The 19,925-nt window shown below is 36.8% G+C and overlaps 2 protein-coding genes across 3 annotated transcripts in view; one reads left to right on the forward strand and one right to left on the reverse strand.

Moving 5' to 3' along the window:
- Positions 1–19,925, forward strand: part of pimr46 (Pim proto-oncogene, serine/threonine kinase, related 46) — a 45,832-nt gene that overhangs the window by 22,700 nt on the left and 3,207 nt on the right. Inside the window, exon 8 of one of the 2 annotated variants that reach the window (XM_087275926.1) lies at positions 12,007–12,093. The exons of the other annotated variant lie outside the window; for it this stretch is intronic. Coding sequence (XP_087132052.1) covers positions 12,007–12,010 — 4 coding nt within the window. The 3' untranslated portion in view covers positions 12,011–12,093. Of the gene's footprint in view, positions 1–12,006; positions 12,094–19,925 lie in introns of those variants that run through there. 2 annotated transcript variants of the gene reach the window in all.
- pth3r (parathyroid hormone 3 receptor) overlaps positions 1–19,925 on the reverse strand; it is a 38,397-nt gene that overhangs the window by 15,033 nt on the left and 3,439 nt on the right. The window contains 3 exon segments of the mRNA NM_131378.1: positions 2,428–2,549; positions 4,352–4,462; positions 10,404–10,509. Of these exon segments, the coding sequence (NP_571453.1) occupies positions 2,428–2,549; positions 4,352–4,462; positions 10,404–10,509 (339 nt within the window).

Genomic DNA, 19,925 nt, shown 5'->3' on the forward strand with positions numbered 1-19,925 from the left:
ATGTTACTGCAGTTATTCTGTTTGCCAACATAAACTAAGAATGAACAAAACTTGTACAGCATTTATAAATCATGCATTTACTAATGCATTATTAAAAGCTGTGCTAGTTAACATTAAAGCACTGTGAGTTTACGAAATAACAATGTACTTTATAACTTTATTTTCATTATTGTTAAGAAAGATTAATAAATCTGTAATGAATTCATTATTCATCATTTGTTTGCATAAGTAAATATGTATACTATGTAACTAACATTATTTAATGAAACATTACTTTAGTGTGTGACCAGTAATAATAATTCATTTACATCAGGGGTGTCAAACCTCTGTAGGGCTGCAGCCCTGCACAGTGTAGTTCTAACCCTGCTTCTAACTGTGATACCGTGTCATGGTGTGATGGGGTCATATGGTGTGATGGGGTCATATGGTGTGATGCTGTGTCATATGGTGTGACGCTGTGTCATATGGTGTGACGCTGTGTCATATGGTGTGACGCTGTCATATGGTGTGACGCTGTCATATGGTGTGACACTTTGTCATATGGTGTGACGCTGACATATGGTGTGACGCTGTCATATGGTGTGACGCTGTGTCATATGGTGTGACGCTGTGTCATATGGTGTGACGCTGTGTCATATGGTGTAACGCTGTGTCATATGGTGTGACGCTGACATAGGGTGTGACGCTGTCATATGGTGTGACGCGGTGTCATATGGTGTGACGCTGTCATATGGTGTGACGCTGTGTCATATGGTGTGACGCTGTGTCATATGGTGTGACGCTGACATATGGTGTGACCCTGTCATATGGTGTGACGCTGTGTCATATGGTGTGACGCTGTGTCATATGGTGTAACGCTGTGTCATATGGTGTGACGCTGACATATGGTGTGACGCTGTCATATGGTGTGACGCTGTGTCATATGGTGTGACGCTGTGTCATATGGTGTGACGCTGACATATGGTGTGACGCTGTCATATGGTGTGACGCTGTGTCATATGGTGTGACGCTGTGTCATATGGTGTGACGCTGTGTCATATGGTGTGACGCTGTGTCATATGGTGTGATGCTGTCATATGGTGTGACGCTGTGTCATATGGTGTGACGATGTCATATGGTGTGACGCTTTGTCATATGGTGTGACGCTGTGTCAAATGGTGTGACGCTGACATTTGGTGTGACGCTGTGTCATATGGTGTGACGCTGTGTCATATGGTGTGACGCTGTCATATGGTGTGACGCTGTCATATGGTGTGACGCTGTGTCATATGGTGTGACGCTGTGTCATATGGTGTGACGCTGTGTCATATGGTGTGACGCTGTGTCATATGGTGTGACGCTGTGTCATATGGTGTGATGCTGTCATATGGTGTGACGCTGTGTCATATGGTGTGACGCTGTCATATGGTGTGACGCTTTGTCATATGGTGTGACGCTGTCATATGGTGTGACGCTTTGTCATATGGTGTGACGCTGTGTCATATGGTGTGACGCTGACATATGGTGTGACGCTGTCATATGGTGTGACGCTGTGTCATATGGTGTGACGCTGTGTCATATGGTGTGACGCTGTGTCATATGGTGTGATGCTGTCATATGGTGTGACGCTGTGTCATATGGTGTGACGATGTCATATGGTGTGACGCTTTGTCATATGGTGTGACGCTGTGTCAAATGGTGTGACGCTGACATTTGGTGTGACGCTGTGTCATATGGTGTGACGCTGTGTCATATGGTGTGACGCTGTCATATGGTGTGACGCTGTCATATGGTGTGATGCTCTCACTGTCAATTATGCTGTAAAATATATGTGACAGAAGTTCACTCAAAAGTGAAAATTCTTTCTGTCATCAATTTCTAACACTCCCATCATCCCAACCAGAACACACATTTCTATATTTTATCACATGAAAAAGCAACTAAATAGTGAAATTAAAGCAACGGTCCAGAGATCAGGTGAGGTCAGGTGCGCCCCTATATAGCCTTTAAAGCACACACGCTGCGGCGAAGGCACACTCAACTCACACAGGAGAAAACTGGACTAGTGGACGGCATGAAGGTCCAGACTCCTAATTCATTGCATGTTTTGGTTAACTAATTCTTTAAATACAACTCTTGTGAGCCCTAAAGGAAAAAAAAACCCAGAAGAAATTTGCTGTTAAATTATTAATGCATTTGTAGGTATCAAGCAAGCCTAAATGACTCAATTAGTTTGATCAGGTGTGTTTAATAAGGTTTTGAACTAAACTGTGCAGAGCTGCAGCCCACCAGGAACTGAGTTTTAAACCTGTGATTTAAATGAATTAATAATTGACAAAATGGTGGTCAGTCAGTTGCAGTCATATGCTTAAAAGTTCACTGAGCTCATATGTAAGCATGTTTGGCTCCAACAGATTATTTCACTTGATGAGTTATAAATTGATGTACCTCCTGATCACTGTGGTTGGTGTGCAGGTAAGTGGTGCATTCTGTGTAGTTTGCCCACGTCCGGTTTATAATGGACACCTGCTCCCAGTTACCTGACGCATCACAGTGTCGATACGCGTATCCTAAAATAAACAGAAATGCTTAATATTTAAAGTCCACATGAACTGGAAGTCTCTGCAGACTTATATTTCAAAATGACGATGTGTTTCTTACTGAAACCTGATATTAGCCCCTTTCACACATACAGACCTTTTCGAACACCTAGATTGAACATCCCGACATGCGAAAGTGATCCTGCAAAAGTTGTTCAAAATATTGATCATCCACAGAGTTTGTAATTTAGTCAAATGTTTACAAATACAAGCGCAGCCATTTAAAGCTCATTTGTGGTGAATCATGTCAGAATTTACTGGTATTTTGGAATGGATGTGTGAATGCTCTTTTCCGGAAAATTTCCGTAACGTCCTCGCCTGTGTTAACAGCAGTTTTTTTAATTTACCGGTAAAGTTGTTCCGGAAATTTTCCGGATATTTACTGGTATCACTGTGTGAAAGGGGCTATTTAATCAAATAAAACAAGGTATTTTGAAGAATGTTTAAAAAAAAAAAAGCTATTGACTTTTATAGTATTTTTTTCTTCCTACTGTGAATGCCAGTGGCTGCTTTTTCCCAACATTCTTCAGAATACCTTGTTTTGTGTTCAGCAAAACAACAGTTTAAAAATACTTGTGTGAAAGTATCATTTACTCTCACTTAAGTGGTTTTAAACGGTTGTTCTGCTGAACACAAAACAAGGTTTGGGTGAACTATCTTTTAAATGAAGTTGAACTATACTTTTTATTATACTGTAGATAAACACTTACCAGCCACTTTATTAGGTACACCTAAAAAACTGCTCAGTAATGCAAATTTCTAATCAACCAATCACATGGCAGCAACTTAATGCATTTAGGCATGTAGACATGGTCAAGACAATCGGCTGCAGTTCAAACCGAGCATTAAAATGGGGAAGAAATGTGATTTAAGTGACTTTGAATGTGGCATTGTTGTTAGTGCCAGACAGGCTGGTCTGAGTATTTCAGAAACTGCTGATCTACTGGGATTTTCATGCACAACCATACCTAGAGTTTACAGAGAATGGTCCGAAAAAAATAAAATATCCAGTGAGCGGCAGTTCTGTGGGTGGAAACGCCTTGTTAATGCCAGAGGTCAAAGGAGAATGGCCAGCCTGGTTCGAACTGACAGAAAGGTAACAGTAACTCAAATAACCACTCACTACAACTGAGGTATGCAGAAGAGCATCTCTGAACACACAACACGTCCAACATTGAGGCAGATGGGCTACAGCAGCAGAAGACCACAACGGGTGCCACTCCTGTCAGCTAAGAACAGGAAACTGAGGCTACAGCTCGCACAGGCTCACCAAAATTGGACAATAAAACATTGAAAAACGCCACAGCCTACCTGAGTATTGTTGCTGACCATGTCCATCTCTTTATGACCACAGTGAAGCCATCTACTGTTGTACTCAAATAGCCTCCACAGTCACCAGAACTCAATCCAATAGAGCACCTTTGGGATGTGGTGAAAAGGGAGATTCACATAATAGATGTGCAGCCGACAAATCTGCAGCAACTGTGTGATGCTATCAAGTCAGTATGTACCAAAATCTCAGAGCAATATTTCCAGTATGTTGTTCAATCTATGCCACGAAGAATTAAGGCAGTTCCAAAAGCAAAATTGGGTCCAACCTCGTACTAGAAAGGTGTACCTAATAAAGTGGCTGGTGAGAGCATATCACCCTTCAGTATAAATTCTCTTCTCACTGCTTAGTATCCAGAGTAATTGGTATTTGTATTGGCATTGGTATTTTCTAGAAACTTAGAGCAGAGATTTGTGTTTTAGTTTTAGAGGGTTCAGCAGACCTCTGTGGTTGAAGTCATAGATGTACTCAGGACACAGAACTGCCACCATCTGATTGGGTTTTCCTGTGGGCCAGCAAATGATCCCATCCCACTCAGGAGCACAGTTATTCTCTGACAAACACAAAAATAGACAATATATCTTTAACTCAAAAAAGGTATGGCAATATTTAATAATTCAATATATTGTGTGAAAATTAACGTGTACATTATTGATTACTGACACTTAAAAATACTGTGAATAATTATTTACTATAAATGGCTTTGAAGAAAATTCTGATTGTTTTATTTTGCAGTTGTTCACAGCAGCAAGACTTAATGTGTAATTTATTTTCAGACATATTATTACATTTAAAATTATGAGTATTTATGGGCCTTTTGTTCATTGATTTAACTAAAGTCAATGTAATGACAACTACAAATGCAATCATTGCAGATGTTGATTTTAATGCCTAATGAAAAGGCGGATGTGGTTAAAAGGAGTTGATAACTAATAAAATTCTGGTGTATTTTTAAATTAACTTTAACATATCTATAATTTTTCTCACTGTTGATTTTAGCGAATTAACTAATTCTATATTGTACTATATAGACTATAATGTAAAGTATTACCTATTGCACTTTATCATCTTGCATTTTCATTTGTTCAAAACATGCATTTATTTATTCACTCATTAATATATCAATAAACCTTTTTTTTTCTTTTGCAGCTTAGGCCAATATTGTAATAATGCAGTGTAAAACAGTGAAAATCACCAAATGAAATCAGTTAGTTCAGCTAATACTTAAAAAAAAAACTACTTAATAAGTTACTTTAACTAATTGAAAAATAGTTATGGTAACTCTTATAGTAACTGACTGTAAAAATGTTCCACACAATTCCTTCATGCCCCAACACAAAATAGATTACGTTACCTTAATCAGTTTTACAAAATTAAGTGGATTGAACATAAAATTTCCCAAAATAACTTCAGAATTGTGGTAATCCAACTCATTTTAAATAAGTAGTTTGAACAAACAGCAAAAGCCATTTTTTTTCAGTGTGTTAAGCAGAACTCAAACCGAATGAGTTATTGAATGAATAATTTAATGCTGGAAGCAATAGCAAGCCAAAAAAAAAGTAGCTATATATTTTCTGGGCTTAATTCATTTTAATAACAAGATTTGATAACTGAACTTAACCCTTATGTACTGTTGGGGATGCTTCCATCCACTATGTGGTGATTTTGAGTCTTAATTTGGCCTAAACGTTCTTTGTGTTTCAGCAAATGGAATGATTTTTGGCACATTATTTTAAAAAATATTTTAAGGAAATGATTTGAATAAAAATATAAACTTTTTTTATATTTTTTTGCATAAATCCTGATCAAAACTAATAAATTGCTTAGGCAATTTCAGGATTTTAACTCTTTAATTGCCAACTTCGTAAATGATGTCACTGATTTGGTGAAAAACACACGCAAAATGACGCATTTTCAATATAAAAGTAATTGTTGGTTTTATTTACCTTTTATCAAAGTCTCTGACATGTAAAACCACATTATCTTTGATGCATTGTTTTTAATTCATTTTCTGTTGTTTTTTCTCTAATTTACTGTTGGTGGCTGTTTTTGCCCGATTGACTTACATTATATTCACTTTTTTTGATTATAAAGCCATGACACCAAATGGCGGCAAATCAATGCCGTGAGAAGTGAACCGCGAGCAGATTACAGGCCTACATGCAAGGAAACTACAGCTCGCGCACGCACAGGGGATCTTCACGCGCACATTGATCAGTTCTGTAATCTGCTCGCAGTTCACTTCTCCTCGCACGTAAAAATCACTGGTCTGCTCGATTAATTTTGTCATCGATTTGATGCCATACCATAAAAGCATGCAGTCTCGATTGTTGGTGGTTTTCCCTGTTGGGAAGAGGTAATATTTGTAATTTTTACTGTTGATCATCAGTTAACACCATGAAAAATGGAAGTCAATGGGGCAAAAACAGTAAATCAGGGAATTAGGGAGAGAAAATGAAAATCTAACAATGCATCAAAGACAATGCTGTTACTAATCGTTCACATGTCCTGTGATAAAAGGTTCAAATAAATTCTGTCCACAATTACTTTTAACATTGAAAATACATCATATTGTGTTTTTTCATCAAATCAGTGATATCATTTATAAATTTAGCAATTAAAGAGTTAAAATTTTCTAAACAATTTACTAGTTTTGATCAGGACTGGGGTTGATTATATTGTTACAGCTGTTGTTGTTTTTATTATTATCATTATTATTAGTATTATTATTATTACCAGCATGAGTATATTATAGTTATCAAGTTAATAATCTATCATACATATCTTTAATATTATTCTTCCATGTGGGTTTGTATAATTCATAATTAGCATTGATATAGTGTTTTCTTTTTTATTTATTTAGTTTTTATTATTATTATTCATTTTATTGCCTATTCTCATTGCTTTGTTTGCTGAACTTTATTTTTTCTTCACTCTTTTTGTTTCTTTTCTTTTTCTTCGACTCCTCCCCTTCCTTTTCTTTTTTTTTCTTTTTTTATTTTATTTATTTATTTTTATTATTATTATTTTATTAATTTTTGTTTATTATTTTTAGTTTATTTTCTCTTTTCCTCTCTTTCCCCTTCTACTTACTACTTACTACTATTATTATTATTTATTATTATTATTATTGTTGTTGTTGTTATTATTATTATTATTATTATTATTACTTGTCCTCTCCCTGATTTCTCATCCTCCCCTCTCCTCGACACCTTTGTCATAAATAGTATTACTTTTATTTTTTGTAATCATTATTATTATTACTGTTCTGACTTGTCCTGTTATCTTTTCATTATCATTATTACAAGTATTTATACCATTATCATTATTAAGGTTGCAGTTGTTGTAGTTGTAGCGGTAGTAGTTGTAGTAGTAGTAGTAGTAGTTGAAGTAGTAGTCATTGTAATAGTATCGATTGTTATTGAGTAATTGTTACAGAGATTATTGAAGTAGTAGTTCATGTAGTAGTAGATGTCATTGGTATAGTACTAGCAGAAGTAGTAATGGTGTGGTTGTTACAGTAGTAGTAGTAGTCGTTGTTGGTGTAGTAATATCAGTAGTAGATGTTGTTGATGTATATAGTAGAAGTGATTGTAGTAGTAGTAGTAGTAGTAGTAGTCGCAGTAGACGTTGTTGTATTAGTTGTAGCAAACGCTATAGTAGTATCAGTATTAGTAGACACTTTAGTAGCAGTAGTCGTGGTTGTGGCTGTAGTAGAAGCAGTAGTAGTTGTAATATAAGTAACTTTCTGTAGTAGTAGTTGGTGTAGCACTTGTGATTTATTATTATTGTTGTCAGTTATTACTGTTGTCCTTTCTCTTTTTATACTCTCATATTTACTATCATACATTAATAAGCATTGTTGTTACTCCCTACATCTGACTGGTTTCTTGCTATATGTTTTATCTATATCTGTGACACTTGCTTTATTTATTGACTGTTATTGTTCCTTATGTATGAACTCTGACCTGTCCACCAAGTTACCTTTACATGCATGCACACACTCACACGCACACACTCATGCACATACCAGTACCTGACTATATTGTTGTTGTTTTGTTTTTGTTTCGTTGCTTTGTATTTGTTATTTGTTGATGTTTTCTTGTATTTGTATGATTTTTGCATATTCTAATAAAAAAAAGGACTGGGGTTGATTAACAGATTTATTGATTATTTATTGATTAATGAGTTAACTTATCCAGATTTACAGTGTACTTAAATTGTGACAATAGCTTCAGCGATTAATCACAAACAAAAAAATACAATATACAAATTATTCTCCATCTCCAATATACTTGAAGGCGGCGAGTCAACTTTATTTGTAGAAGTCAAAGATATCAATCTTGAATTATATTTCTCATAACCCAACAACAGTGATTTGTATTCCTCTCGCAGTTTCGGATCCTTCTGTATCTTTCTATAAAGTGACTCATCACTACGGATAACAAAGCAACCTGAGCTCGAATCAATATTCCTTATCGTAAAACCTTGATATAAACAGGGCCGCAGTCTAATTTGTCATAAACATAGATCCTGCTGTCTTCAGGAAATTGGATCTGTAGGGCTTGAAAGAAGCAAGCTTTTGATTGGTTCAGCAGCTGCCTTTTTGTCACAGCTTTATAATATGCCAAATTACACCTTTAATGTTACTGATATTGGGAAGATAGCAGTACATGCGAGTCATAGAAGGGATTTGATGCCCTGATTTATTATCTATAGGTGAAAATCTGATTGGTGATTAAATTATTTTTATTTAATTCTATTTAGAATTACAGTTTTATAAAATGATCTGAGTGGTAAAACTGCTTTTAATCGTAGTCAGATTTTCCCAATGATGTTTCAAAATTTTAAAAAAAAAATGGTTTCCTGAGATTTCACATTTTTCTGATGCTTTTTTCTGTCACAAATGCAACGATTTCTGTCACAACATCACAAAACAAGAATTCTGGTGACCATTGACATCTATAATAGGAAAATAGATTATAAGGAAGTTAATCTAGTGTTCATCTAATTAAAAAGATAAGTTTTGAATAAAATAAAAAAATCATAAATATAAATTAATGTAATGGTTTAAAATTGTTATTATTTGAGTTAAAGGTGCAGTAGGTGATTTGTCTTCAGAACAGTTTTTGTTGTGCTGGTTGGAAGTCTCTTCACATTTTTATAATGATGATTAAAATAAATGATCTAAATGTGTTTACATGTATTTTAATATTCTGGATAAGGCATAAAACTAAAAAATGTTCATCAATTTGAAATTTGTCTAGTCGATAATTCCCATAACTCTTATAAGTAGCCCAAGCTGGTTGTCAACAAATGTAGATTTGTACATCTGCGCACCCCGTTCACGCAGATCCGCCGTTTGCGCGTGCACATGTGCCACGTTCATCTGCACACGAGAGAGTGAAAGCCGTAAACAAATGATGGATCAAAACTTTTATCATTATTGGAGTTTCTTTTGCACGCTGGAGGAAGGATGACACAATGGCTGAAGTATTTTTTTAGACACACTGTTAAAACAAAATCTATAAAATAATGATTAAAAGACTAGGCAACTGGACTTCCAGAGATACTCCATTAAATTACAGAAATAACTATTTCACAAAATTACATGCAAAAAAACTTTTGAAATACATATTTTATGGTCAAAATAAATTAAATTACAGTTTATTACTGTTGATAATTTGCATTTAAACTGTGAAAAAATTGGGGGGAAAAAATGGTAATTACTGCCATTTTGCTTATTATTATTGAAATTATACAGATTATTGCTGTCATTTTACAAGTTATTACTGTAAATAAACATTTTTATTGAAATTATACAGATTAATGTGATTTAAAAAATTATTACTGTAAACATACATGTTATTAAAGCAATTAAACTAATTAATTAATGTGATTATAATGATTATCACTGTAATTATACACATTAATTAATGTAATTATGTAATACTAATATTATATTATATAATGTAATTATGCATGAAATCTCTAAATATACCATACATTCTTCCACTTTTAACATACATTAATATCAGGGAAAAAAAAAACTTTTAAAGAATGATTAAAAAAGCCTTAGTACAAATAATATACTACAAACTATAATATAGTTTAACAAATTTTTTAGGATATGTACGTTAAACTCCAAGTTTTGCTTGCTACACAACTGAAAAACTGCTAGATATAATACAGTTTTTCATTCGAAATTGTATTGTTATAAAGTACTATAAAGTCTACTGTCATCTTTACAGTGCAACTTCGTGATTTCAGGTGGCATGGCTTTGGATAGCAGGGAAGGAACTGTTTTTTCAAAGCTATTACGCTAACAGTTAGCATTTTGGCAGATCACCTACAGCACCTTTAAGTGTCTTGCTAACAATTATAGCATAGTATAATGGCCCTTTATGCAAATATTTCATACATATTTTAAAGCATATTTATTGTAAAATATACAATAAATAGCGCTGAAATAAAATATAAATACACTGTTATACCTCTGACCACGTCTGACTGTGCACGGATGGTTCTCTCACACCTCGACCGCGCACCAATGAGGAGAAAGATCTGTTCATCTCTTGTGATGACATCATCTGAATCAATCTGTAAGAGCAACAGAGACAGGTGAAACATTATTTTTATATATATAATTTCCGACAAACCCTGTCTGATGTATATCGTCAGCACATTTTTATCTGTAATTCTGAGACTTTTGTAATTTGGAAGTTCATGTTCTGCATTGTCATTCATTTTTTATTTGGCTTATTTACTGTATCAGCTGTCGCCACAGCGGAATGAATCGCCAAATATTTCAGAGGACATATTCCACGTTTTATGCAGTTTGATTCCCTTACAGCCGCAACTCAGTACTGGGAGACACCCATACACTATTGCATCCACACATACACTGCGGGCAATTTAGTTCATCCAATTCACCATTAGCGCATGTCTTTGGACTGATGGGGAAAAGCATGTTGGAGGAAACCCACGTGAACATGGGAAGAACATGCAAACTCCAAGAAGAAATGACAACTGGCCCACTCAGGACTAGAACCAACAACCTTCTTGCTGTGAGTCGACAGTGCTAAAAACTCAGCTGTGCTGCCCGGTTCTGCATTGTATATTATTTTATTAAATTGCTTCATGAACTTCAAGCATTTTTACTTAGTAAAGTTTTTTTAACTAATTTCAAGAGGATCACATGCTTATGATTGATAGCAGCTGGTCCTGCATTAGCTAACGCATGATGCACCAATCAGACGATTCCTAAATCACTATAAATAACCAGAGTATCTTACCTTAGCCATCTTCGTCTTAAAGATTCCCCCCCCCCTTCTACCCCTACTCCTCCTCTTTTCTTGACAGGGCAGCACGTCAAGTTTTGGCACACCCAACTGTTAATTTCATGAATGCACTGGCAGAGGGTGTCAATGGGGCTGAAGTCATTAGGCAGTAAGGCTAAGTAGATAGTGTCATCAGCATAGCTGTAGGAGGAGATTTGGTTCTTTCTCCTTATTTGGCTCAGTGGGAACTTATAAAAGTTTATTGAAACATTTTTTTATTTGTTGAGTGAGATGCTAATGGTTCATCTGAATGATTTATCCTAAGCTAAAAGTGCTTCTGACAGAACTGCAGATCAGCTAAATGGATTAAAAATTTTTTAAATAAACTGTTTAACTCTAGGGCAATTTAAAATGCCTTTTTTTCTTTCTTTTTTTTTTTTAAGTCTTAAATAAGTTTGCCTTTAATACTATTTTACCCTACACTCTCAGAAATAAAAGTACAGGAGCTGTCACTAGGGCAGTACCTTTTTAAAGAATACATTTTTGTACCCAAAGAGTCCACAGTGGTACCCTAAAGGTACATATTAGTGCCCAAATGCACCTTTTGTATTTTTGAGGTACCATTATGGACCGTTAAGGTACAAATGTGTACCTTATGAAAAGATACTGGCCCAGTGACAGCTCCTGTACCTTTATTTCTAAGAGTGTACCATACAATTAAATGAGCTAAAAACAGTTAAATGGTTGTGGAATAATTATGACCAAAAATTCCTATATATATATATATATATATGTGTGTGTTTCTTAATTTAAACAGATAAAAACCCACTGAGATCAAGACCTGTGACCTAGCCAAGAGGTCCGCAACACCAGACTTATGAAAAAAAATTATATTGTGGAGAGGTAAGCGTGATCGAACACCCAATAAGGGGGGAGAGCATGCTAGGAGCCCAGCGGCTAATCAGCAGGTCAATCAGAAATGATAAATAACACCTGTCTTTCTAGTGATTGGGCCGGAGAGACTCCCTTCTTAAAGGGAATGAGAAGAGCAGTCGAGAGTAGAGAGAGCACACACACACACACACACACACACACACACACACACACACACACACACACACACACACACACACACACACACACACACACACACACACACACACACACACACACACACACACACACTGCTACATGTGTGGTGGCATATAAAATTAATAAAACAGTTTATTTACCTGAATCGCCGACCCTGTCTTCTTCTTCCCTCAACAACAACGAACCTTACTACATATATTAATATTAATAATAAATAGAAAATTAAGATAATATAAAAATACAGTTTAGTTGTTCAGCTATACCACGTTACAATATGTTTAAAACACGTACATTGAGAAATGGACTGTTACTGTTTGTTAAAAAGGATAGAGCGAAACGATGTAATTCGGATGAGCTTAGGCATTTTTAGTTCAGAATGAAGAGTATTCCAGGATGAGGGGGCGGCATGAGTAAAGGCTCACTTTCCTATTTCTGTTTGAACCAGGGGAACAGTTAAATGGTAAAATTCACTGGAATGTAATGAATACTGGCTTTTTGACTTATGAAGAAGGAAACTTGGGTATGAAGGTACCAGTCCCAAAGGGGCCTTGTAGACCAGAGTCATCCAGTGGGTGTACCTTCCTACATACAGAGAAGGTCACTCAGATTTAGCACACAGTTCATAACGGTGTTCTTATGTACAGTTGCCTTGAACCTGGCCGAAGCACACTTGTCCCCTCTCCCGTCTCCCCCGACGGCCTGCACTCACATCGCATTCGGGCCTGGGCACGCTTACGTCAATGATTCGCTGTTCAGTTTAAGAAGCGCTCTCGCTCAGCACAGTGGAGATTTCTGTTTATCGTTATATCTTTTTAGTCGTTTGATATGCAGTGACACACAGTTCCGGGTCTGTGGAAGGGGAGGGAGATTATGAAAGCAACTTTGTAAATCTCATTGGAAAACTGGTTAGCATTAGCCTCTATGTAGAGGGCACATTGCAGCAGAAAGCCATTGCAGGTATTTGGAGCGCCTGAATTGTTCATGTGGCAAGCTATGGATGACCATCGAAGTGGTAGCAGCATCCATGGGAGCGGAAGGCATGGTTTAATGTATCATTCCAGCGAATGGGTCCAATGTGCTTCCGGTTAACGCTGAGCTAGACTCCATTGCTGCATTTGTTTATCTTCGGGGCTGGAATCCAGTCATGGTCACACAATTAAGACTAGAATGATTCTCTTTTCGTCAATTTGTTTAAAAACACAGTGGATTGTTCAACATATTCTTGATGGAGAGCAGATAATACGTTTTTCACAATGTAAACAAGGATCTTCATGCAACCATCTAAATATGAAGTCACTTACCTTAATCACAGCATGTACTTCCACAGGGTGAAGCCTGGGTTATACTCGATGCTTGTTCGCTTGAGTGTGCGAGGCGAATGTGACGTCATCGCGAGTTTGCAGATATTTACTTTTGGGTATGTGCGTCATAATTTCGTCCGACAGTGCGCAGAATTACAGAAATAGGTTTTCCACCATTCATAGGTTTTACACTGATGTATATATTGCAATTTTGATTTTAAAACAAAAAGTTATAAAACTTTAATTAGGGAACAAATTATTTCTTTGATAACCGGAAAGGAATATTTGAACCTATCAGTTTACAATATACTGATGATGTTTTTCTAGGCTTTATTGATGATCATGGTCAGGAATGTTGGACCAGAATTGCCTTTTTAGCATAAGAAGAGGACAGAAACTAGCCAGACAGTAATGTGTGAATTGTGGAGCGAGCTAAATCTAAAAAAAAAAAACATTGTATTTTTTAGTAAGTGTACTGTTTTGCTTTTATTCTTGCCATAATAAAAATATATTTGTAGAGCAGCCCCTGTACTCTTGTCACTAATATTTTACCAAACTTTAATTGGAAAAACTGTCTGAGATATGAACAAAAGCAAGTGATGCATTGTTAAAATAATTTATGAAAACGACAAAAATAATTAGTCTAAAAATCTTGAATGATATGACGTAGTTCCGGAAAGTTCCTACTTATCGGTTTATCCGTCTGACTTTACAGTCAGTTTCTTCTGACCGCCCCCTGTCGTTTTAAAGAAAATAACAACGATGAACGTCCGTTTCGTGAGGTGCGTGCAGTCAGCAGAGTGGCGCGATGCTCTGCCAGGCAAAAGTAGGGATGGCTGACGTGAAACTGACGTTTCGACACAGTGTCGAGATCCCGAAGCGCAAGTGTTTCGAAACACTGCACCGAAGCATGATCTGAAACACCCAGGTCACATGACTAAAGTGTTTCGAAACACTTGGGCACGTGACAAAAGCGATTCAAAGCATCGATCATTTCAGAGGCGTTTCAAGTCCCGGAGAATCTGGATTTGACTGGGATGATCTTTTAATGACTCTGTATTGTATGGCCTAGTGGGCCGTGTGTGTGCACTGTAATTCAAATTAATTTTGGGTTCGAATCTCGACTAGTACAAATACTCCAAAATTATGATTTTATGTATTTTAATCATGTTTCTGTTTTATGGTGTAGTCTCGATAGGATACAGCTGCGGATATGCCATCAATTTAGCATCATTTTTGTAACACTGTAAAACAATAATTCATATTTTTACAGTACTGTGATGGGTTTAGGTTTTGGATAGAAGTTAATAAAATACAATGGGAAATTTAATTAATAATATAAATAATTATTGTTAACTTCTGGCCACAACTGTATCTGATCTAGTAACAACCCTGTTTTATGAACAAAACAATGGATTTGAACCCATTATTCCCGCATGGTAGTCACAAACTCTAACCGCTCGACCATATGATGATTCAAGGCTACAAAGTGGGGTTTGATACCTCAATTTGCTCAACTGTTCTTTGCTGAAGCTGTTTTAGTGAAATACAAATAAAATGACCACTAGGTGTCACCGTAGATTGGTGTTTCGAAACATTTCGAAGCTTCGACACATTTGCTTCGATAGTTTCAGTGTTTCACGAAGCCTCGCTTTGCCCACCACTAGGCAAAAGTATAAATCCAGCTGCAGGAGAAACTTCTATAGGAGAAGGGAAACATTAACAGAAGCAGGCGAGCCAGGTAGAAGGTGAGGTGAACCATCTGACTTCAATTCCAGCCACTGAATGAATGGAATCTGGGAGGCTTTATAGGGGAGGTGATTGATGGTGCAGGTGAGTCTAATTAGAATTCAATGGATGGGGTGTGCACGGGTATGATGAGAGGTGACTGGTGAAGGAGAGCAATGATTGGAGCTGAGTGAACGAGATGGTAAGGGAGACTGGTGGTAGAGCAGCAGGAACGAGCCAGGGATGTGACATTATCACTTTGAATATGCCACACGTGCAATTGAAAAAGCTTTTATTTATAGATTGTTTCTGTCTATATTTAACCCAGCCATTTTAGATGACATGATGGCACACAGTGAGGAAAAAAGTAAACACAACAAAAACAAAAGTCAACCTTTATGCCAGTCTTTTAGTAGTACTGCTATTTTTCCATTCCATCTGCTTTGCATGGTAGACTGGTGACACTTGAGATCACGAAAGACTGTCAAAAACCTCCTTTCTCTTCTATTCATGTACAGTACGTGTTGGCTTTTCATTTTCCACGATCTCAGCTGAAACCATTGACATATCGTCCATCTATCAGCCCATGCGGCTCACCTTCTTTTAGGCTAATGTGCCGTCTCTCAGTGTTGTGAAATATTTGCACTGTCCTGTGGTATGTGACGAGCTCCCTTCAAGCTCCAGGATGAGAGAGCACATCCAGCCTAACACACCCCACAGCCATGGGCTTCCCTCCACCCCGTCCCACATACTGTATGAGCCCTCAACGCTGGAGGAACACTGGAGCATTTGTGCCCTGAATACATTCACAACCACCAAACAAAACCAAAGAAAGAAAGAAAAAGAGCAACTTAGTGGTTAGCACTGTTGCCTCACAGCAAGAAGGTCACTGGTTTGAATCCCGGCTGAGTCAGTTGGCATTTCTGTGTGGAGTTTGCATGTTCTCTGTTTTTGCATGGGATTTCTCTGGGTGCTCCAGTTTCCCCCACAGTTCAAAGACATGCTGTGGGTGAATTTAATAAAGTAAGTTGTGTAACTATGCATGTGAATGAGTGTCTATGGATGTTTCCCAATACTGGGGTGCAGCTGGAAGGGCATCCGCTGTGTAAAACATATGCTGGATAAGTTGGCGGTTCATTCCACAGTGGCGGCCCCAGATTAATAAAGGGACTAAGCTGAAAGGAAAATGACTGAATAAATGAATCTTGGAGACACAAAATATACCTGCAGTTCTAGAATCACCATGTGTTTACAAAAATGTTGTACATTAATGTAATACATTAACCTACATTAACACATAACCTATGCAATTATAATAAATAATAGCAGACATACTAACAGCAAAATAAGGTTTTTAAAAATAGAATCTTATCAAATGTCATTTTTATATTTAATTTTCACCTCTATGTTGAAATCACATTTAAACTGCATTCAGACTTCAAATTGCAATACATACAACACTAACATGCTTTAGCTGTTCACACACACACCAAATCAATAAGAATTAAATCACAGCATTCACATTAGCCCATAAATCATAGATGAAACCTTCCACAGAAACTGCAGAGTTAATTAACCCATTTGTCTTGTTTTGATTAGTGATTTTTGCTCTTGGAAAACATAACTGACCCTTACTAACGATCCAACTACATTGATTTCTAATGATTAGTATGTCCAACAGCCCAGTGTTCAAACAAATGAAAGGGCGCCGTCTGACAGATGTCACGTAACACATTTAACCCTTATTTGAAGAGATCATTGTGTGAAGTGATCCGGAATAATATGTGTGCAATTGCTGAATAATCTGAAGTATTATTTAGGAAAGGGATAGTTCGCCCCAAAATGAAAACAGACTCACCATTTACTCTCACTCAAGTCTTCTGCTGAACACAAAACAGAAATTGTGAAGAATGCTAAAACAAAAAAGCAGTATTGACATTCCCTACATAGCAAAATATCTTTGGCCCAGCTCTGGCCCACACAATCAGCTTTTGCTTGGCCCACATGCCCCAGTGAATTACAGTACATGACTGAACTTCCTGACAAGGGCCAAACATGGACCATATCTGGGCCAAGTCTCAGCCAAATTAAGCCTTAAGTGGGCCAAAAAAAAATGCCTTCTTTAGGCATGCTATGGGTGTGCTTTTTCTCGAAGTGACCTGATTGGTCTTTTTTTTTTTTTCTTTGAAAATAATAAATGTATTTTAAATGTGGGTCAAGATAGGCCAAACTGACGTGGTCCACACATTAATTACTAACATCTGGGCCAAATACTACATTTTACATCCGACCCAAGTATTGTTTGCTGCCTTAAAGACAGTGCCATCTCTGCCAAACCTTGGTTGGGTACAGAAACCCTTTGTGACTAGTATGTACCGTACCAAGTCAGCATATGAATTTCGTTGCCTAATTTCGGTGCCACTGGTGCTGCAACAAGGATGTTAGAAGCATCAAGGGGTGCATCAAAGGCACACATAGATACACGTTGTCACACCATCTCTAAACATTTAACTCTAAACAACTTTGAGAAGTACGGACAGGCAATGTGAGGCGTTTGTTCTTGCTTAGAGAACAGACGCATGCAGTACAGTGACTCTCTTCAGATCAACACTCATGATCGCGTTAATCACATTTGCTTAAAGCATTCTAAAGGATATTTTACAAGCAAGGATTCTGAAACAGCAACGTGAAGCAGATGCTTTACAAAAGTTGCATGTAAGGGGGAAACACGTCAAAATGAATGACACATTTGAAGGTGCAGGGACTCTTAAACTTAAAGGCGGAGGAATGCAAAGCTTGCGATATCATCTGGCACTTTCATTGAGTACGTACATGGACACCAATGCTCCGATTTAAATATGATTAGGACAATACTCTGATTAAGTTTCTAGACTACCATGTAAACAGTGATTTTTGATTACCTTAAAGGACCACAGACACCTGCGTCGCAAAATGCAGACTTTTTTTCTTTCCATTTAACGTGCGGTATCAAATTCCATTAAAAGAGCACTCTTCCAGCAGTCCTTACTTAATGCTCACATTCAAAAAGTCGAAAAACTAAGAATAAAACACCTGAAATTACATAAAACTCTGGAGGAAACATGGATAGCGTGGTGACGCAATGACGTTAGTTGATCTATGTACTATAACATGTAAGACGGAATCATGAAAGGAACATTCAAAAAGCAACTCATGTAAACCCCTTCATCATATCATTGTCTTATTCAGGTTTAGGCAAATCATTAGATTACTGATAACCATGTAAACATAGTAACCCTAGAAAAAAGGAGTTCAGTATTTTGATGAAAGCCTTTCCACAGGTTAATAGTAAGCTAATGTAATTTCATAATGCAAATCCTAAATTCAAGCTAACCAACAAATGATCAAAGGAAATATATTAATGTAATTTAAATATATAAAATATGAATTGATGTTTACTTTAAACTTTAATTATATTGTTCTATTAAAATTATTTTTTTAAAGATTTTTTCAAATAAAAGATTTTTCTTGAGTCATCCACCATCATTTTGTTGCTGAAAAGTATCAGTTCAGGCACCATTTTGGCACCGGTAGTGTTTTAAAAACATCAATTTATCACCGGTATCGAAATAACCCCAAAAGATACCCAACCCTATCTTTGGCCCACATGCTGTATGGCAGATGAATGCCTACTGTGCCAGATGTTTGCCAAATCTAAACCAGAATTCTTTGCTACCTGGGTAATACTTATACCAATACAAATAATATGGAAGTTGATGGCTGTTTTCCCCCATCATTCTTCAGTGAGTCTTACAAAAGAAATTCAAACCAGTTTGGAACATAAACGATAAGTAAAAAATAATGACAGAATTTTTTTTTTATTTGAGTGAACTGTCCCTTTAAGGACGTTCAAACAGCTGCTTTCCCCAGTCAAAGTGAAATATAGTGGCAAGGCTGTGCACTTGGTTAATTGCACCTTTCGGGGTCATAATAATGCCATTTCTAAAGTGCCCGTTTATCAAGAAGTGTTGATCTCTCGCTGACCGACTCATTTTCTGCCTCATTGAGCGTGTGCATGCATTGGCCAGTAAGTCTTTCAGCAGCTGACAGCACAAACAAAGAGACACACTTTCCTTTCCTCATTAGCCTCAAATACAGGGCTTATCTTTGAACAATGTGCATCTTATTTTAGAATTGCAGAAACAAATGTATTAAAGAACTGGACTTGATAGCCGTGTTTAAATGACAACAGTTTAAACAAAAATTAAGATATTTGTTAAGCTTAATATCTTGCGAAACAACAACAACAAACTCTAAAAAAGCGCGAAAGGTGAAAAGGGTATTTCCCTTTTGCCTGGGTGATTTCTTGGCAGGGGAATCTCACACGAACTGCCCTGTCAGCGCTCTTCTCACAGGACCACCCAAACCAAACAGATCTATTTGTGTAGAGGATGAGACATCGATCCGACTGTATGAACCTGATCAGCCGAACATAATAATCTGTGTTCAAGCAGTCAATGATCTTGAACATGATTGATTATTAAATGGATTCAAATGTAGATTTAGGTTAAATCTATTTGCAATTTAGTCAGAGAAGAGTGAATTGCTATAGATATAGAGTTGAAGATAAACGTAT

The sequence above is a fragment of the Danio rerio genome, chromosome 12, assembly GCF_052040795.2.
Source record: "Danio rerio strain M-AB ecotype USA chromosome 12, GRCz13ab, whole genome shotgun sequence".
In the NCBI taxonomy this organism is placed as follows: Eukaryota; Metazoa; Chordata; class Actinopteri; order Cypriniformes; family Danionidae; genus Danio; species Danio rerio.